General features: G+C 40.8%; 1 protein-coding gene across 1 annotated transcript in view; it reads right to left on the bottom strand.

Moving 5' to 3' along the window:
* Positions 1-2,598: 2,598 nt before the first annotated feature.
* LOC120373513 overlaps positions 2,599-22,048 on the bottom strand; it is a 195,600-nt gene continuing 176,150 nt past the window's right edge. Inside the window, exons 11-12 of the mRNA XM_039492069.1 lie at positions 8,989-9,059; positions 2,599-2,640 (exon numbers count right to left, since the gene is read on the bottom strand). Of these exons, the coding sequence (XP_039348003.1) occupies positions 2,599-2,640; positions 8,989-9,059 (113 nt within the window). The remainder of the gene's footprint in view (positions 2,641-8,988; positions 9,060-22,048) is intronic.

The following is a 22,048-nucleotide window of genomic DNA, read 5'->3' on the forward strand; positions in this document are numbered from 1 at the left end:
ACCTTTCTACCCCAAACAAAACCTTTTTTAAAACTCCAGGAACATTTGTATAAGGGGCTCTGCCTTCTGATCCTCTCATTCAACAGCTCCATCTCTCGCAAACCTCATAGACTCCCTTCCAACCTGCAACCTCAAACAGGACCCTTGTGCTGCCTTCCAGAGCTTCCTCTCCTTGATTCCCTCCTTCTCTCCCCACAACCAGAACAGGCTCCCCTGGCCCTCAGCAGGTGCACCCCTCTCTATCTCTTCATAGGATCTTTGAAGATCCTTGCTGTATCTGAAAGGTCTAACAGTGGGCCTACTGAACTGCCAGAATGCAGTGAAATGCAGGGCACACTGGGGATTCTCCTACTGGTACACTCCAAAGTGAACTGTGCATAACTTAGGAAGCCCCAAAGTGCCCTTCAGACCTCATTGCAAATCTCCAGTGCTTACTAACCTAATAATATGAACTTCAATTTTTTGAGGACTTAGAGACATTGCATTGCTCTTCAATGAGCATGCAAGTTAGCCAAAGTCCCACTGAAAGTCAATTGAAGTTAATAGAATATACTCATATGCTTAAAATTAAGTAAGTCTATCTATCTGGGGGTTTTATACTGCCTATCTCTGTAGTATCTGAATGGCTTCCACCTAATATCAAGAGCAATAGTGATAGTCTTAGGACCTTTCTGAAGTCTGGCACTTCTTAGGGTCAAAACTCTGCATGGGGTAGGTTTCTGTTATTTTGTTTTTTAAGAGTTTATTCATTTCCTTTGGCAGGGGGGACTGGAAGGGGTAGAAGGAAGGGCCAAGTGTTGTGAACTTCATTCTTATGACAAAAGACTGCATGCTTAAGTATTTGCAGGATCTAGGTCTTAATGGCAGGAGAGGTTGCTGGCCTTTTCTGTCACAGAACTAGTGTCTAGAGGTCTTGACATCATTTGGTGAGGAAGTCTGGCAAAAAAATGCATTTTTGTTTTTTGTAGGGAAAAAAGTGAAAACCTCAAGGATGAAATACCAAGGTATTTCTTGTTTCGTGTAATCCTTGATTTCTCTCCCAAGAAATTCACCAGCTGTGCAAATTTTTATCCATAGTTCAATTAGTGCCATAATGTAGCAAGTACCGGTATACTAAAGAGGGAATGAAATAATAGCAACCTAAATGAAAAGAAGGGACATCCTGAAATTGGAGTATGCTACTTCAATCAACTTCATAGCCTCAGTCACTGATTTGTAAGGGTAACAGCTTAGTAAACCCCTTAGAATATACCTTTGGTCTAGACAGATGCTTAAGAATGGAGGACTCCTCCGAAATATGGGGCTTAAGAGGTCCATGAATGAAGAAAAATGTGCTCCACAATTCTATAATGAACAAGAACACTGGCAAGCTACGGGATGCGTTCAAGCTGTGAAGAGATGCAAACATTTAGTTTGTTTCCTACTATTTGGCATCTTAGCCCATGATGCAAAACAAAAACAAAAAGTCTCAAATGTCTAATTTGACATGGCCTAACATGACAAGGACTGAAAGAAAACTTTACCCCCCGATTGAGCTGTCACTGCCTGCACAGAAAGTGACTGTTCAGTTGAAAACACTTTGCAACCAAATGCAAACTGAACACTTTTGAAAAGTGGAATTTTCTTTTGTGCTTCAATTCCAAGAAGAGTGAAAGGAGGCAAGAAGAGAGGCAGAAGGGAGGGAGCTGACCATTTTGCATGATCAGCACTCCCTGCTGTCTGCTCCACAGACCATCCTTGGCAGACAGCCCCAAAGGCAGCAGATTGTTGGCCTTCCCAGCTGGGTGAACAGTATTGTGATTGCAATGACACATATGCACAGGGGAAACATATTTGGAGGGAGCTGGAGGACAGTGATGGAGTCTCAAAAATGGAACTTTCCTAAGCCATGGGTCAGAATCTTTAGTTCAAGTTTATCTTAAAGAGTTTGGTAACTTAGAAACTACTATTTATGTGTTTGTGTATACACACACACACACACACACACACACACACAGAATAACTAGCATCAACATATCACAGTCCAATTGTTGAATGCACTGGATACAAATTGTGTTCACTACTGCCCTGATATTTTATGCATTCCATGGACTAGAGCTGTACAAGACTATCCATTTCAATTAACACACTTTGCTAATTCTCACACTAGAGAATTGAGAATGTCATGAAATTTCAAGGAATTTTCAAATTCAGCTCAGGGTGAAATTTCTCCTATACGGTTTTACTTGCAACAATTAAAACAATTTGTACACAAACATGGAGAACGTTTTCATGAAGTTTCCCCAATGTGAAATATTTCAGTTTTTGAGTGGAAAACATTTGTAATGGGGAAAATCATGGTTTTCCAACTTCAAACACCTATCTTTCTTTCTGTGGAGAACAGCTTAGAACTTGAGATATTAGAAAATATTCAAGCTTTATATGAAAGTAATAAATCTATGATTTGACACTGTAACAATTGGTGATTTGACACATTTTTAACTTTTAGAGCATAGCTGAACTATTGGCCTTTACATCCTCTTCAGCCTGTAGTTTATACTTTAGCTTCAATACTGGAAATTTATAAGCAGTGGAGCTATCATGCTACATTCACCTGGTTCATTGCTTTCGGCACCTGCCTGCATGGTCGCTACCTTTTTTCTGTAAAAAAAATTACTTTAATGATTGCCTACCAATGAACTGCATAAACTGTTAACAAAAATAAGTATAGTATCATAGTGAACAGTATTCCATTACTACCTCAAAAATACTGCATGTTCACAGCTTTACAGCACTGAACAAGTACACATCAACTACTACTGGTAATGAATTCGCCTTTTAGTAAGCAGTACATATGCCATTATAAAGGACACGTGGCACAATAAAACATAGCAAGGGCTTATGTGGTGCATGGATCTTGTGCTGGCCCCTCTGCTTAGAGGTGAGTTTTGTCTTAAATGAGGCAGGTCTTTAAAAGTCCCTGCTTTGTTCATTGTGCAGTACAGTGGCACAGCAAATGAAGCAGAAAAGCCTTACCTCCCTGAATGCAATCTGGTAAGGTGCATCGTGAATGAGGCAAGATTCACTTAGGACCCTACTTACATACTGTGCTGCAAAGTGCTCACTTAAAGAGGTAGGGCTCCGCCAGGAAAAGGGGACAACCTGGTCAAAATGAGGGGAGAACATTTGAAAACTATACACATGGGCTGAAAGCTGCCCCCAAATAAGTTTTTATACAGTCCCGGTGCAGCAGGCTGACATGGGTCTCACTGAGTCTGCCAATGCTACAGGGGTCAGAATTTCCCCTACACTATTTCAAGACGTACTGGAATAAGTGTTGGCAATGTATTAGGAACAAAGGCTTTTGTCAGACTCAGACATTGTGATATCATTGCTAGGCAGTGCATTTGAGTGAGCTTAACTGTAAGTGTGGTAGCCAGTATGACAGTGTGCTGGGAGACCGTCACCACTTGTTACCTATGGGTCAATTCCAAGTACTTGCATTTTGCAACCTACTAGAGGAAGCTGCCTCCTATGGAAAAAATCTCATGGAAAAAGTGTATTGCATGCAGGGGCAGCTCTAGGAATTGCACCACCCCAAGCAGGGCAGCACGCCGCGGGGGGCGCTCTGGCGGTCGCCAGTCCCATAGCTCCGGTGGACCTCCTGCAGACGTGCCTGCAGAGGGTCCACCGGAGTCGCCTGCCACCCTCCTGCGGCACGCCGCCCCAAGCACACGCTTGGCGCGCTGGGGTCTGGAGCCGGCCCTGATTGCACGGGAATGTAGGAAAAGGCCAAGCTTGGATTGCCAACCCTAAAAATTAAAAAATCATGAATCAGGCTCCAAAATCAGGAGATTGGCCAAAAAATTATGGTTTAGTTTTGAAAAAAGATTAAATCCAGGTTTTGGTCTGTTTTCTGATTTCTGAACTCCTCCTGTCTCTGAGAGAGAGAGAGAGAGAGAGAGAGAGATTACAGAGTAGCCAACTCACATATTTATCATGAGTAATGCAATTTTGGCTTCTGCTGCAGGAGCACTCACTATATCAGAGGTTCTCACCCAGGGGTACATGAGGGGTACGCAGTGGTCTGCCAGGGGTACATCACCTCATCTAGATATTTGCCTAATTTTACAGCAGGCTACATAAAAAGCACTAGGGAAGTCTGTACAAACTAAAATTTCATACAATGACTTGTTTACACTGCTCTCTATACTATACACCAAAATGTAAGTACAATATTTATATTCCAATTGATTTATTTTATAGTTATATGGTAAAAATGAGAAAGTAGGCAAATTTTCAGTAACACTGGCTGTGACACTTTTATATTTCTATGTCTGATTTTCTAAGCAAGTGGTTTTAAGTGAGGTGAAACTTGGGGTACACGAAAGAGATCAGACTCCTGAAAGGGGTACAGTCATGTGGAAAGGTGAGAGCCACTGCACTAGAAGATCCACCTGAGACCTCGGCTCTATTGTCCTAGGCACTGTCCAAAAACTCTTTACACCAAAGAACTTGCCATCTAGTGTAAAGCACAGGAGTGGTCTATATTGTGGGCTTGGAACTGGAGCATACATTATTTGGGAACAATTTTTAATCCCTGATGAGTCACTCTGGAGTCAAACTGGTGACCTATAAATGAAAGGCTCTGTAGCACATTATGAATGCCCTGAGTTAGTCTTCTGCTAAGTGCTAATGTTGCATCTTTAAGAATGAGCCTTGCTTTCTGGAAAGATAAGTTTATTAAGTCTAATTCTGAGGTTTTTGGAGCAGGATCTTCCGATCTCTGCATACAGGCAAAATCTTCTTCACATTGCTCTCAGTCTCTCAAGCATGTGACAATAAAGGGTCCCACCCTTTTCTTAAAGGGAGAATTCTCATTAACCAAAATACAAACCCTAAAAATACAAAACAAATATTAACAAGGCATTCAAATTCATAGCTAACTATGAAATTTTGCAACAAAAAATCATTCTGACAATTACAATTATTCCAGAGATCTTACTCTAATTTTATACATGTATATTTTCACCCCCAGAAGGGCAAATAAAAGGGAGAAAAAGAGGGAAAAGAGGGGAGAATAGGAAAGGGAAGGAGAGAAGAAGAGGAAGAGGGAGCCCTGGTCCCACACCTCCTTACAGATTGGCAGCAATGGATGCAGCTGGGGGCCCTTGTATCCATTCCCCCATCCCAACTGGTACCACCAGAGGCAGATAAGGGAAAAATCTAGTGGAAGACAGATCCTCCAGGCAACAGGCACACATCTGTGTGCAGTAGCAGCAAGGGCATGTCCATGCATGCACACCATTCGGGGGAAACCTGACTGGACTTCTTTTTAAATGAGACCTGTTTAGTTTATATACCCTCTTGTAACTTGCCCTTTAACCATACTGTTTATTTCTTGTCTTCCTGCTTCCTTAGGGGCATGGATGCCTTTCTGACTCTATCATGGTAGCCTTCATGCTGAGTCTAAGGACTTACATTTCTCCGTTTGCCTTTTTTGATAAGCTTCCTCCTCATTTTAAATCCCCTTTTCTAATGTTTAGTGCCACTGTGCTAGCGTTTGGTATGATCCCCCTACCCTCCTCTGAGAATGCTGAACATAATTACATTTGGACACTGCTCTTTAGTGGCCCATTTATACTTAATATACATCTTATGCTGTTCCCTTACATGGTGAGCTAGAGAATCTCTGTGTCCATATTTAAAATCCTCCTTCCACTGCGCCTTCAGCCAAACTCTTCAATAGCTTGAGCACAACTTTGTATTTTGAAGACGCGTAAAATTGCTCATCTTTTTTTTTTTTGCATTTGACTATGGATTATTTCTGCCAAGGTTTTTCTTATGGTGGGCTGGAATGGTACAGAGAAGGACCTGTTTTTGCTATCCACAGTGGGGGATTTAATTGAAGGTGGTGTGTGGCTGGCTGAAAATATATATTAAATACCCAGAATCAAAGGCGCTGGGTGCATAAAACAGTAAAATAAATACAGGACTTTGGCTCATTTATTCCGACAACTGATTTCACAGACCGGGAACACTCAGGATTCACTGCTTGCCCTTATTTTGTGTGTCACTGATTTGGCTAGGATCTAAACACAGAGCTTCACAGTTACTGAACCACTGGCCCAGACTCAGCCAAGGATTGGAACACAAAGCCTGACTGAACAAACCCGTAGGCAGACTACAAAGGAAAACCAATTGTTCTGCTTAGCAGCAGCACTGTTTCGGCTATGCTTAGCATCAGAACAAGTTAATTTGGGAGCACAATCTTCTTAAAGGAAATGTTGCTCAGCACAGCATCCTAAGAGTTCATGTGGTGAGATGCCCTTTTCACTAAGTACAAATTGGGAATTCTACTTGAAATTTATTTTTATGCTATTAAAATCTGTATTTCCCAAATCTCTTGCTGGCATCTTGCTGAAAACTGACATGTCTGACTGTTATAATTGGTTCAATCACATCCTGGGTTAATATTAGCTTAATAAGCAGAGGAAGAATTTGACTGTTTAAAGATGAAATTTCCCTTGAAATATCAAACTCTTTTCCTTCCAGTGCCCTTGGTAAAAGATGCTGCTCTCAACTGCCCTTTCACACAGGTAATAATATATAATTGTTAATAAAAGTATTGCTTAAAAACAAAGGGCCGGATGCTCAGCTGGTGTAGGATGGCAAAGCTCTGTTGAAGTCAATACAGCTACACAGATATATAGTGGCTGAAGATTTGGCCAAACATTTATAAATGGCATACTGAAATATGATAATAACTAAGAAGGAAGACTTTCAGAACTCATAGGGCTACAGCTTTGTTGAGGCCACTTTGAATCACAGCAGCAGTGCAAAGCAGCCCTATAGTTGGATTAACTGGCCATGGGAGGATCACCTCAATGTAGGGGTCTCCTTCCATGACACAGAGCCAACATAATGGTTCATATGCCCCAACTCTCCCTGCAGCCAATGTAGGGGACAAGAGTATGAGAAAACAGGTATGGCCAGGGCTTTCCTGTGTCTCAACATTCCTCAGTTGCCTTAACAGCTCTTTGGGACAAATGGTAGTCCAAATAAACTAGATCAACCTTTAGGCTGCTCTAACTTATGCCAGGGGACCAGCCTGGTGCATAACTGGTCTAGGATAAAGGTTCCGCAAGGGTGGCTTAAAGCCACCTTTATATGCAATGCTGACTTCCACTGTGCACTTCTCAGCTGCATGGGCCTTAGCTTCTCTCTCACCTGCACACAGAGCAGCAGTCTGGGTGAACTTCTCAAGAGAACACATGTCGGGGAGGCTTGATGCCTCTTTACTCCCCTGTGTAGCTGCAGAGGTCTAATTACACTCTTGCCCTCAGTCCTTATTCACTAACACAGTGGGCTGAGTAAAAGTTGAATAAAGACTCAGACTTTGGTCCTAGAACATTTGAGGGGAGAGAGGGTATTGTGCAGTATAGTGAAGGTGACCCTTCAGTAGTCTCAGTTCCAAAGGGGACTGAAATGCTTATGGATTTGAAAGGGACAGTATTACAACAGAGACAGTAATGCTGAGCACCTTCTGTTAAATACTGATTGCAAGAACAAACTCAGAGCCAGATTCTACCATACAGACTCACATTGTACAGTTCCTTAACTCCACTCGTCTTCTTCCGTGAGGATACTCGCAGGAAAAGAGACAACTCCGCACGCAAATGGGTGTCACTATCAGGGCCTAAATGAATGACTATCCAGCATAGTGGTCTCTTCACCCCCATCTACCTAGATCTACTTACAATATTAAGACAAAACCCTGCGGCGAAGATCAAACGATTTTTGCCCTTAGTGAGGAAAGTAAAAGCAATATCGCAGGCTCCAACTCTTGGATTCTGCTTCTATTACACACTCTTATTTCGTATAAAGGTAGCTACCCGACCTGGACCTCAGACTGACACTGAAATCTGTAAGGGAAGATAGCTAAAGCACTAAAGCAGACATAGTCACTAAGCTCAGGCAATAAAACAAATGTGATATTTTGAAGAATGTATTTCATTGCTCTGTTTATATAGATACTTTGAATTTACAACCTTTCACTGGGCATTCAGCATATGCCAAACAGAGAGTGAAGCGAGTGAGTGAGAGGATAGAAGGAAATATGAGGTCTCAGATAATATTAATGTCATTAATGATGATGGTAAAGGTGCATATGTCTACATTCAAATGATGTATCATTAGACAATGGTGAAAAGCACAATAAAGTTATACAATTTTAAAATAAAAATATCAATCGGGAGACAAAACACAAACATTTTATTTTATTCCTAGGTCTCTGAGTAGAGCGGTAAAAGGGTTATCGTGCACTGTCATATCAAACACAGTGGAATAACCATAAGAGCCATCATTCTCCAATCACAAATGAATTCAAATGGGGAGCTCCATGGAAAAAAAAAAAAAGGAGTTGTTAAAGCATAAAACTATTGTATGTCTCCTGATAGCTGGACTCAAGAAGCCTGGTTAAATACTGACTTTCTTTCACAGTCAATCAGATAATAAGACCCCTTTAGAAGCACAGAATAGTTAAATTCATCACCATAATTTAATTGTAGAAGGTTATTAAAGAGCACTTCGACTCCCCTCCTGCTTCGGCGCTGCTTTTGTGTATTAAACTCAGACTAATCAAATTGCAGATTCCAAGAGTACTGTATTAGTCATCCCCATCCCTTTTAATTTGTTTAATGGCCTCCCTTCTTTGTGTGTGTGTGTGTGTGTGCGTGTGTGTATGTGTGTTCGTTCTGACTGGCTGTGCAGCACTAAGGCTCACGACATGTAAATAAAGAACGGACAGGGGAACAGTTCGCCAAAGAGAATAAAGCGTGCCTCCATTCTAAAGTTACATTTGATGTCAGAGTAATTCATGGGACGTGTACTGCAAGCAATGGTGCTTATTATTTCTGCTTAACTGTCTACTGACACAGGAGGAGAGGGGAGAGGGGTATTAAAAAAAAAGGAAGAAAGAAAAGAAAAGAAGTCTGAATTTACACTTACTGCTTCAAAAGCCCTTTTGTACTTAGCCAACTTCTCCTGGCTGAAGATGCAGTATTTTGCCAAAAAGTCGACTGAAAAAGAGGACCAAAAAAAAAAAGATAAAATACGACCATAAAAGAACTCTTCCCCCCTCTTTTTTTCTTTTAGCTTAAAAAAAATTAACATAACGAACACTATTTTTAAAGGCACAGTAATGCTGACCTCCTATAAAACCACAGAACCATCTTCCTGGTAGAAATTTCAATTTCAGATGTACTTTTTTATTTTTTTGGAAAAGTCTTTTCACCTGGCCCAGGGCACAAAGTCAGAGGTAGCTCAGAATAGGCGATGTTTAACATGTATAACACATAGGCGCTCCATCCTGCAGTCTGGGAGTGTGTCGAGGTTTTGTTGTTGTTTGTTTTTAACTGGCCCAGAAAGACTATTTTCAGACTTTAGGTCTATAAAATAGGGTCCAACACTTTTCTTAAAATCTAACAAATACCAACACGCCATTTTGTTTCATTTTATTGTCCAGGAAAGAAATAGAAATAGGACAAAGATCTCAACACTCCCTCTTTTATGCCTGGGACAGAAATGGATATAGCTCATGCTATTGCCCATCTGGCTGAAATCAGGAAGGAAATATTACACTATGACTAAATCGATCCTCACTTGGAATTTTTCCTCAGCTCGACTTTGTTGTTGCCTGTGTCCTGACCTATCATTTCTGGAAGGCAAGAAGAGGGAAGATATTGGGTTATATGAAGGTGGCCTCATTTTCTCACACTAAACAGTAGGATGAGAAAATTTGGAGGGAAATCTTCTGTTACGCTAAAAGTGCAGATCTGAGGTCTGAAGTGGTGGAACCAATGCGTCCCATATAGAATAAAGTGTAAGTAACTACTGCACTCAGACTCCTCAGATCAGTTATTCTTTCTTTGCTTCTTTCCTCAAGTCTCTAGATCAGTGGTTCTCAACCTGTTAATCATTGTGAGCCACATATGCGGGCCACAATGCGTTACCTGAGTCGCAGGCTGAGAACCACAGCATCTCCCACAGCCCGCTATACCTAGTGTCCCCCAGCCCAGAGACCCCCTCCCTGTACCCTGTTGCGCGGGGCCGAGTGGCAGCTCCAATCCAACCCCGCTGCTAACCCCGACCTCTGCTCTGTAGGGACAGGTGGCAGCGTCAACCCCAGACCCTGCTGTGTGGGGGCCAGGCGGCAGCCAGACCCCAAAGCTGGACCCCGTTGTGCAGGGCCAGACGGCAGCCCTGGCCCAACCCCACTGCCAATCCTGACCCCTGTTGTACAGGGCTGGTCGGCATCCCCGACCCTGACCCCGGGCCCTGCTGCAGGGGGACAGGTGGCAGCCCAACCCCGGATCCTGAGCACCAGCCCCAACCCCAGACCCACCGCGTGGCAGCCCCAGCCCTGGATCCTGCCGCCCTTTAGCACACAGCTGGGCCACAGCTGTGTGCTAATTGGGCCGCATGCGCGGGTTGAGAACCACTGCTCTAGATCATTGTTTCCATAACTGTATAATGTTTTTGTTCTTCGATGAATCAGTTAGATACTATTTTTAGTTCAAGAAAAGTGCTGGCAACTGAGGCCCTGCAGGGAAAAAGAGCTGGATCTCAGCTCCTGTGATCTCTCTTTCATTTAGAGTGACAACAGGCAAGCAGGGCTATTTAGCTTGTGAAAGGGGCCGGGGAACCCAAGAAGAACTTTTGAAATGTGAACAATTTTTTTAAAAATCAGAGCGAAAGAGAAGTAGCTAAGTGGTGCACTGGCTATTAAAGAAACAACCCTGAAACCTACCAATCTTACTGCTCTTTTAAGAAAGAATACAACATGTAAGAAACATTACTATTTGCATGTAAGTGTCATTGCTCATTTAGGTCCGTGTCTCAGATGAAACTACAGAAAAAATAAGAGTGTCTCAGTGTCATAGTCACTCATTCTCCACACACCAGATGAATCAAATCTCCATAAGAGAAGCAAAAGTCTCATTGATTTCTACATCAAAACAACAAAGGAGATTTCTGTGAAAATAAAGATATAATCATAATTTGACAGTTGCTGTTAAATCCATTGTTGTGGCATGTGTAGCTGCATTCCAAACAAAACTACATTACCTAAAGACACAATGAGAAAACTATGTTTTAAAAACATGCAGTGTGTGTTTGTTATGTACGTATCCTGTAGGCAGCTGCTTCATATCTAAGAAAGATTCCTGTCAGAGAGAATCAACTTTTCTAGTGACATACTCCGCTTCTAAAAAAGAAGTGCATCACCACAAAAAATTAGCATTTCTCCAAGATCTAACTACCTATACTTTCAGGGTGGGATTTTCATATGTGCTTAGCATTGGCCTCGCTCTGTCCATAATGTCAATCTGAGGGCTCTAGAACATCCTACCCTCTGTTAAATAGAATTTGTATGACTATTTGTATTGGCGCCATCTGGTGATTCCCAAAAATATAACACCACCCTTTTTATACAAGAAATTTATCAAGTTTACTATTAGAGTCTTGAAATTTTCTCTCACCAAGTATTTCAGAATATTGCTATTTAACTTCAAGCCACATTATTCAAATATTAACTTCATAAATGTTTCTACATTCACTCTCCAGGGAATAATACATCACTGACTGAAGCAGATTTTAGGAGAACTTATTTAATTAGATTCAAAGTTTTTAAGACTGGAAGGTGTCAGTTCACATAGGGTGACTTCCTGCACAGTAAGTGCCATAGAATTTAATAAAGTTACTCCTATATTGAGCCCAATAACTTGTGTTTGGCTAAAGCATATTTTCTAGAAAGGCATCCAATCTTGGTCTGGAGACTTCAAAAGATGGAGAATCCAACACTTCCCATAGTAGTTTGTTCCAATAGTTAATCACCCTCATTGTTTAAAAAGTGTGCCTTATTTGTAATTGGAATTTTTCTGGCTTTAGCTTCCACTGATTGGTTCTTGTTATGTCTTTCTTTGCTAGATTAAACAGTCTTCTAGAACCCAGCATTTTCTCCCTGTGAGTACTTATATACTGTAATCAAGTCACCTCTCAATTATATATATATATTATAAACTAAATAGATTGAGCTCTTAGTCTCTCACCATAAGGCATTTCCTTCATCCCCAGAATAAGTTTTGTAGCTCATCTCTACATCCTCTTAAATTTTTCAAAACTCTCTTAAAAATGTGGACACCAGAACTGGACCTACTATTCCAATATTGGTCTCACCAATGCTGTATGCAGAGGTAAAATCTCCTCCCTACTCCCACTCACTAGTTGCCTCTTTATGCATCCAATGAACTATAGCTCCTACATGCTTCTCAGAGTCACTGCTTTCCAGGATACTTCACCCCATTACATAGGTAGGGCCTGCATTCTTTGTTCTTACATGTATGACCTTGCTTTTGACTGTATAAAATACATTTCATTCAAATGGGACCAACTGATCCAAATCGCTCTATATGGCTGTCCTATCTTTATCATTATCAATCTTTGTGTCATTCACAAATTTTACCAGGAGAGATTTTTATATTAACTTCCAGATCATTGCTAAAAATATTGAACAACATTGGAGCTAGTACAATTCTCTGCAGAACACCACTAGAAATATCCCCATTCAACTATGATTCCCCATTGACGACTACTTCTTATCTCTTTAGCATCGGCTTCATTGATACTGACTGACTTACTCAACTGATGCTGCTTTCTTCCAAGGAAAACATAGTGCCTTCACCGCTGCCTTCCATATTTGGCAGTCTCTTGCTGCCCTTTTAGCATCTTCCCATGTCATTTTAATAGCTTTCAGTTCTGCTTCTGTTGTGTTTCCAAATTGTCCAGTCACTTCTTACCCTGGGGATTCCAGTCCAACACCTGTCTTGTTATGTTGTTCGGTTCTATTCTCTATATGTCCTAGCCATCTCTATTTTCATCCCATCAAATCCTGTCCTATCAGTTTCTGTTTCATCCTCCTCTAAAGATCTTCATTTGTCGTTTATTCTGGCCATTTGATGTTGAGGATTTGTCTAAGGCAGCTATTTATAATAACTTGGAGTTTAGATAGTAAAGTCTTGATAAGTTTCCAAGTTTCAGCACCATATAGTAATACAGACTTTATAATGGGGTTAAATATTCAAAGTTTCATTTGGAGAGCAAGGTTTCTGTTTCTCCAGACTGGTTTTAGGGTTGCAAAGGTGTGGGCTTATGTTATTCTGGCTCTAATGTCTTTGTCAGTTCCACCTGTTTTGCTTATGATGCTGCCAAGATATGTGATATATCAGACCTCTTCTATTTCAATCCTTGAAAGTGTTATTGGAGTTTCTTGTTGTGTGTTGATTCTCATAGTTTTAGTTTACTCAGTGTTGATTTTCAGCCCTAGTAACTGTGCATAGGTCTGGAGATCATTTGTTTTAGCTTGCATATCTCTGTGGGTCTGGGAAGCAGGCTGATGTCATATGCAAAATCAAGATCTTCTAGGTTCTATGTGAAAATCCATTGTATACGCCTAGTAATCTTCCTCATTACCAATCCTTTTCTAGTAGGAAGGTCCTGGGTGACATAAGACATCCTTGTGTGATGCTGGTAGTTACTTTGAGTGGTTTAGTCAATTCGCTGTTATGTATTACTTGGCATGTCACATTTTCATAGACACTCTGAATAATAGTCACTAATTTCTAGGGGATTTCACAGTTGCAAAGCAACTTCCATAACACTGTTCTATCCACTATGTCAAAGGCATTTTGGAGCGGAGATTACCATTCGAGCAAACAGTTCTATGATGATACATAGGGTTATTATTTGATCTATGCATGATTTCTCCTGTCTGCACACTGCCTGTTCTTGTCATCATCTTGAATCTCCAGCTTTCTTTAGTCAGTCTAAGATAACATGTGTATTTTACTTGGGATGGAGAGCAACTGAATGCCCCTACAGTTTGGCAGCTTCGTTATATATGATCATTTTTCCACCTGTTTGGATTTTTTTCTTCTTTCCATATCATTTGTAAGGGGCCTATCAAAACATCTACTGTGTTCTTCAAGACTGTCTTAAGGATCTTCATTGCGATGTTGTCCAGACCCAGTGCCTTTCCACTTTTTAACCAATTGACTGCCCCCTCTATCTTTACTTTACTGACAGGACCTATTTCAACATCCAGATCTTCTTCTTCCTTTATGTCTGGAGGGTTGACCAGTGGCTTGGCATTCAGTAGTTGATTAAATAACCACCTCCCTACATTTAAGAGTTCTGATGTCTTTGTTGTTAAATTGCCCACATTATCTCAGACTGGTTGGTTGGTGTTTGTTCTTCTGACAATGGTCTAGTGATGTTATACAGTGTCTGCATATCGTTTGTGTTGTGGTGATCTATGCATCTGTTGCCATTTTGTCTGTAAAATCCCATTTGTCTTTTCTGGCACTCTTTTTGACCTCACTGTTCTTTGTGGCATATTATTCCAGGAATCACTGTTTCTGCGTTCTTGTGCTTTGTTCAATTTAATTTCAGTTTAATTTTATGTCTTTCTTCTATTTTCTGCCATGTATTCTCAGACAACCATTCACTATGGTGTTTCTTCCCAAATACCAGCACTTCTTCCCAAGTTTTGTTGAAAGCCTCCTATTGTTCCATTATCTTCAACTTAAAGTACCGGGTATCTATTTGCTAGAACAATTCTAAACTCTTGTTGTGTTGTTGTCAGTTTTAGCTTGGTGATGTTATAACATGGGCATCTCTGTTGTTCAGTTCTCTTTTTAGGTTCTTCTTTTTATTCTCAGTTCAGATATCACTAATGCATGGTCTTTTCCCATATCTGTTCCATTCATGCTACATACATCATCTACAGTTCTTCTCCATGTGTGCCAAATTGTAATGTGATCGATTTGGTTTCCTGTTCTGTGGTCTGGGGACCTCTATTTTATCTTGTGAATAGGACAGTGAGAGAAAATAGCTCCTCCGATAACTAGGTTACTCATTGCACAAAAATCAGCAAATATTTCACCATTTTTGCTCATTTCACCAAGGCCTTGTTTCCCCATAATTCCTTCCCTGCCAATATTGTTGTTCCTCACTTTAGCATTCATGTCTTCAGTTACTAGGAGGACATCCCTTTTTGGGACCTTGTCGACTATGCTCCATAATTGATTGTAGAAGTTTTCTTTTCCTCTTGGCTAGCTTGATTTGCTAGATCATAGCATTGAATAATGGACACCTGCTGGAAATTTGATGTAAATAATGCTATTATAATCCTTTCTGAAACTGGTGCCCAGTCTATCAGGCTTTTAGCGGCTCTTCTTGCTAGTATCAGACCCATGCCTCTCTCTGTACATCACTGGCACTTGGTAGCATAAAATATAGTAGGATGTGTCCATCTGACAGTTATTTGTCCTGATGTTACCCATCTCTCTTCATTTAGCCCTAGTTTAACTACTTTATATTTGTCCATTCTTGAGCTATGTCCATTAGCTAGTTCTTAATCCCTTTAGCATCCGCTTTATATTGTATAGTGTTAATTTTTAATCAGAATGTGGTGTAGAATCAAGTCAAACACCTTAAAGAAGTCTAAGTATTCCCACAAAATATTGCATCTACTCAGTTACCTTTATCAACAAAATTTGTAATCTCATCAAAAATGAAACCACATTTGTTCAACAAGACCCAAAACTATTTATAAAATAAACAGTACTGATTCTGCTGCTGTCTATTTTAAGTACTTATATGTCCCCATTGCTGTAATAATTAGGTGTTTCCCTATCTTTAATGTATTTACTCTTACAGAACCCTTATGAGTATAGAGAAGTACTATTACCCCACTTTACAGATGAGGATCTGAGAAACAAAGCAATTAAGGGAGAAATCCTTGCCCCAATAAAGTAAGGGGAAATTTTGCCATGGATTTTAGTGAGGTCAAGGGTTCATCTTGAACTGAAGCTTAATCTTAGACTTGCCCAAGGCAATGCAGGGCTTTTATAAGACAGGAGGGAATTGAACCTGTATCTCCTGATTCCCAAGTTAGCACCCTAACCACTGAACCATCCATTTTCTCTAATGTAGCCTCCCTGTATTCTCTTTCTCAATCTCTGTAACTGGCTCCTATCTCTATGTATGAGTCTGAGAGAGCCAAAAGGAAATGTAGCAACTTCAAACTTAATCCTTTATAGCAGCTAGGTAGATTTGTACTATGGCCCTGTCAGATAACATAAGGCCAGATGGTGGCTGGATAGTCACCCAAGGGCATAAAGCGGCCTCCCCATATCTCCACTGCCGGTGTAGAGACAGTAACTTGGAGCTGTGCACCTGGTACTTCCCCCGCCTTGTGTAGGTGGGCAGAGAGGCGGAGGTGAGAAGTGGAGTCCATAATATTATCTTGTTGCTTGGGATTGGAAATGAGAAGGCAAATCATCAGCCAGCAGCAGTCATAACAAAGGAGGAGGGTTGAGAATTAATATTAATAAGAATTAATAATATTAGTATCTAGTTGGTGAGAGGATACACGCGTACCTGCAATGGGGTTGCCCGAAAAGCCCACAGTTTACCAAAGGAAGAGCCATTAGCCCCAAAGTTTCCAGAATAAGTTTGCTTGTGCTCTAGCCACCATATAGTGAAACCATTTTTTTAGCATTATATGTTTAGACCCAATGGGATATCAATTTGAGGCCAGATCCTCAGCTGGTGTAAATGGGCTTGGTGCCACTGACGTAAATGGAGCTGCACCCGTATACGCTAACTGAGGATCTGGCCCATGAACTTTTAGGCATTTGTTAAAATCAAAGTGAACCTGAATAAGGTTCAATTTACAAGGAACTTAAACGATTGACAGTATGGCAAGCCACCCATTCTGGGTAAGAGAGAAATACCGTCAGAGAGCATAAACTCCAAAGTGGTTAGATAATGACTGTAAGAAAAGATTATACTGATTCAGAGGAAGCTGACCACAGCTGCCTGATTGGAGGCCAGATTAGAGTCTGTTGGGATCGCAGTGCAGAATAAAAGTGGAAAAAGAGATCTCTCAGGATATTCCAGCAGTACTATCAGGAATATGCCTATGGCAATATAGACTGGAGGGGGGACACCAAAACAACAGTAATGTAAGTCGCAACTTCAGCACATACATTTCCCCTGATCACTGCTGTTTGCAGCTTGGTGGGCCATATTGCAAAACTGCATTTTTCGTCTGTGCAGTCGTAACTGTCTCAGTCCTTTTATCCTTCAGTGGCTGCACCACCACATAGTTGGGGAAAGGGTCATATTAACAAATCCAGATTTCCAACTGGTGTTTCTGGGAGTGGGCATTTTAAGTCAATCTGTATGAACTCCCAGGGCTTACTAGGTTGAGTCATTCCCCTAAAAGAGGACTGCCTCTCCTGGCTGGCACTTTCCTTTCTTGACATGCAAGACAGAAAAGTATCCAGAGTCCTTAACATCTGTAATAAACAAAATCCGTTGGATACCAGGTTCGGTGCCTTTTCATACCCCAGGTGGCCTGCTGCATTGTTATCATGGAGGCATTCCAGTATTATTCTCTGTAAACTTGCTGGCAAGACAACCTTGTTACCTTCACACACCAGCAAGTTGGTAGTCGGATCAATGGATAATTTTTCCTGAACTGTGTTGAACCTCCCCAGCCTAGGTCTCCTTTGGTAGATCTGTTGGTGCACTGAACGTAAGTCAGGATCCTTAGACTGTTCTTGCCAGATATCCTCTCATGAGCAGGCTGAGTCTATTCTCACTACTTCTACTAGGCTGAGAGCATCCACAACTGCATTGTGCTTTCCAGATTTATGGTGAACTGTGAATGTATATTCAGATAGTTTGTGAATCTCACTCATCTGCCGAAGCAATGAGAGAATCCATCTACTGTGAATCCACCTTCACGGGCATCCTTCTGGGTTGTGGAGATGGATTCAGAAACTGTCTGAATATACAAATTTGCTGTTCGCCTACAACTACATTTGGAGCTGGGGGTGTGATTCCCAGCTTGAGCAGACATATTTGCACTAGCTCTTATTAAGCTAGTGCATTAAAAACAGAATCATAGCTGTGGAAACATGGCAGCTTATTGATCATCCCAACTACAAACCCACCTGGATGCTGGGGTATGGACTTGAGGTAGCTAGCCCATGCCGATGCTCACCCCGACTGTACTACCGCAGCTACACTATCATTTCTTGTGTGCTAGCTCAGTGAGAATGAGTGCAGGTATGTCTACTAAGGCTGGGAATCAGACCCCCAGCTCCAAATGTAGACATTACTAAGCTGGTATAATGGCACTGCAAATTTTTTTTTTACAAATTTCCTGTAGAATCTGCAGAGGCCTACAAACCGCTGTACCTCCTCCCACAGGTTTGTAGGAACCTTCCAGTCCTTTATAACATTCAGTTTCTGGAGGTAAAGGCTCCAAGACATTTTCACTGACCATATATCCCAGAAACGTGACGCAAATCCTTGCAAACTGACATTCGTTTCCTGCAAGTTTAAACCCTGATTCTCACAAAGCTTTGGTATTCTTTCCATTCCTACCAGATGTTCCTCCCATATTTTGTGGAAACAAATTAAGTCATCTAAGTAGGTGAGGATATCTTCAGTTCTCAAATCTTGGATTAGATCTCTTACCACCCTCTGAAATGTCTCTGGTGAATTCATAAATTCAAAAGGCATTCCACCGAATTGAAACAACCCATTAGAGTGTCACAGAGGCTGTTTTTCCTCAATCCTCAGGTGCTACTTTAGTCTGATGGTATCCAGATACCAAATCAAAACTACTAAAATACTTAGCTCCTGACATTTTATCCAGGGTTTCTGCTATGTGGGAAAGTGGGTCGCTATCTTGAACTATCCCTGAACCTATGACACCGCTTATAGCTAAGGTTGCCTGACACTTTCCATTATAAGGACCTGTTTTCAGTTGTTTATAACTTTGCCAAACAAAGTTCTGGCTGAAATTTTCCATGTGGGGTGTCTGCCCAATGTTAAATTTTGGACAATAATAGGGGAAAACACATTGTTTTGTGTGTGTTAAATGAATCCTACAAAAGTTTGGCTGAGAAGTTCTAGAGCCTCCATGCTTTGCCAACAGAGACTTGAAATTTGTCAGGGTATTGAGCTGTTATCAGGGATCCTACCCGTCTCAAAATCCACCTAAATCCGGCCAAGTTATAGCACTCTGAAAATCTCAGTTTGCACATGCCAAGTAGAGACTTTTTAGAGTTTGGCAGCTAAATTCTCCTAATGTTCCAGCTGTACTTAGCATTCTGCAGATCATGACTAAGACGGACTTTCTCTGCAATTGCTCCTCCTAGTAGCTAAGGCCCACTATGGTGCTGGGCAGTAGAGCTGAAAGCAGAGAAACTCTCTGAACTTGTGCTCTCCCTGATGAGTCCCAGTATCTTTGAAACCCAGGGTAACATGTGCCTCATCCCCCTCTAGAGGGTGGCCTACTATTGCTATAATTTACTCCATTAGTTCAAGTAGCAGAAGACTGTGCTGTAGATATAAAGATTTTAATGCCACTGATGAATCATGTGGGAGTCAATATGGTTCCACATGATGGAACTTCTGTTTTTTTCAGTTTGCTTTTTAATAAACCTAGGAAATTATGTACACAAAATGACATTACAAGAACATGGCGCACTCAAGCTTTCGTCCCAAGCACTCAAAAGTTAGGAAATCCATAATTAAGTAATTAAGAAAATATAATATGTGATCATGTAAATAAATACATCATAATGCATATGCACAAAGGGGCTGAATTAAAGTTGCACAGACAGCCCTATGAAAGCAACAATGGAAACAAGCTCAAGTGGAAACTCACTAGCAACCTTTATTACTACTTCTCTCAATAATATACTCTAAGAATGTTTTTTACATTTACTCTGTATTTTTAAAATTATAATAAAGATCTTGCAGCACATTACAAACGTCAATGAATTAAGTGTCACAACATCCCTCTGAATCATACATTATCCCTGTTTTACAGATGGGAAAACTAGGGTGCAGAGAGATTAAGTAACTTTTCCAAAGTCAGACAAGAAGTTGGTGGTAGAGATGAAAATCCTCAGCTATTCTTTATTGTGTTTTAACTCCTAGACCATGCTCTCCTCTGGGAGATCTGTGTCATAGTTCTGAAGGACATTAAATACTCCCACACTGTCAACGGCGCTAATAGAATAATTGGCATCTGTGTCCATGGTACTTTTCCCTTCTGGAAGGAGGGATTAGAATCTTCAGCCAATTAAGTGATGAGGCTGACTGAACAACCCTAGATGTTTATGAGACAGAGAGGAAGGAAAATACAAGAGAAGGGATAATCACGGACTCAGGTAAATACTAAACCTGGTGGACCATTAATAGGCAGCTAAAGAGCAGATGCGACTACCTCGTGCCTGCATCTGGGCATTCAAAAAGAGGGTTGGGGACCCAGATGCTAAGGTTCACATCAATAATTTTGAAGCAACAGTACACAATACTGGCATGTCTATATTTGCTTATGCAATTAACACAACTGCTCTCAAGAACCAAGCATCTTGCATGTGCAAACTGCTCTTTAGCATAGCTGATTAGATGCCTATCTGAATGTGTAAATACCCGATTTGCATGTGTAATTTTGATAACTGCATGCACAAATGTAGGCATGCAAATTATTCATATGCAAAAATGTAGGTGGACCCAAGGTTTCGCTTCTGAAAAAACACGTCCATCCTGACAAATACTGAAACAGGACAACTTTTCACTAGATCTTTGCCTTTACTAGGCAGGCTCTCTAATCCATCCATCTAAACTGTTCTTACATACCTCACTTCCACCATACCACGGGTAATCTTCATTTTTATCAAATGTCAGACAAGCTTGAATCTTTTATCTGCTGCTAGTATTTAGCTAGCCGCTCAAAATATCTCCCGACACTGTATCATAATGCATTATATGAACCAGACAAAGCTGAAAAACAGATGCTGCTTCTGAGTCACTCTTTCCTGGATAAACAAAAAATGAAAATAAGAATTCACAGAAAATTACTATGATCTATGTTACAAATGCCTTAGTTTTTCAGAATATATCACAGCTCCCCAGCACCAAGCAGACCAGGCTCTGTTAGCTTGCTTCCTTCCAAATTTTTAAGATGCTCTATTTAAGGGCATGTCATTAAATAATTTTCAGTTAAAGTCTTCTTATCTGAGAAGCATCACTAGACAAGGCCTCTGAGTGCTTCAAAGATCTTGATCTATCAAAACAAACAAACAAACAAACTCATGGCAGATATTTTCATCCTTGGCACTGATATGAAAGCTTATTAGAGGGTGATAGAAAGCTTGTGGGCTTAATTCTTCACTTGCTTGAACTACCATCACCAGCTGGCAAAAACTTGATCAAATCAAATCAATTCAAAGGCAGTGACTGACTTGTCAGAACAAAATGGAAAGCCTTTTGTTTCTGTAGAATCCAGGCCTTATCAGCTCATTCTATCACTCATGCGTCTTCAGTCCACTTGCAAATCCTCCTGGATTTATTGCAGATGTAGCAAGCTTGCTGGAAACAATGGTACAAGCAAAGAGGCTAGTCCGCTATCGACTCCAAGCTCTGGATAATACCATTGGGAAATTATTCACACAAAAGGTGCGCTGGGGTGACAACTGAAGAGAGCGCTTTGGGCCATTGAAGATGCTAGCAACTCGAACAAAGCTAACATCCTAATACCAAACAGCTAGCTTTATCTGATTACATTCTAAGCACTTGATGGCTACTTCGCCCGCCCCAATTCCAATACCCTTCTCCGCCCCACACACTTGCGTTAAAAGGACACAGGTTGCTTTCTTGCATCATGAAATGGTAATCTGAAGAACTACCACGTTTAAAAAAAGAAACAAAGCAATTTCTCCCCAACAAAGAAAAATACATTTTTAATCTGTACTAATTTGTTTTTAATTGATCATTGAGATAGTTTGAGGGAAAAGAGCACAGAGACATGATTTACATTTACCACATTCTCATGTGCTTTTGAGATGAACAGGTTATTCTTTTGCCCATTTTCTTACATTTGGGAAATTAGCTTTTTTCCTTTTCCTCTGGGTCATCA

The sequence above is a fragment of the Mauremys reevesii genome, linkage group 1 (assembly GCF_016161935.1).
Source record: "Mauremys reevesii isolate NIE-2019 linkage group 1, ASM1616193v1, whole genome shotgun sequence".
In the NCBI taxonomy this organism is placed as follows: Eukaryota; Metazoa; Chordata; order Testudines; family Geoemydidae; genus Mauremys; species Mauremys reevesii.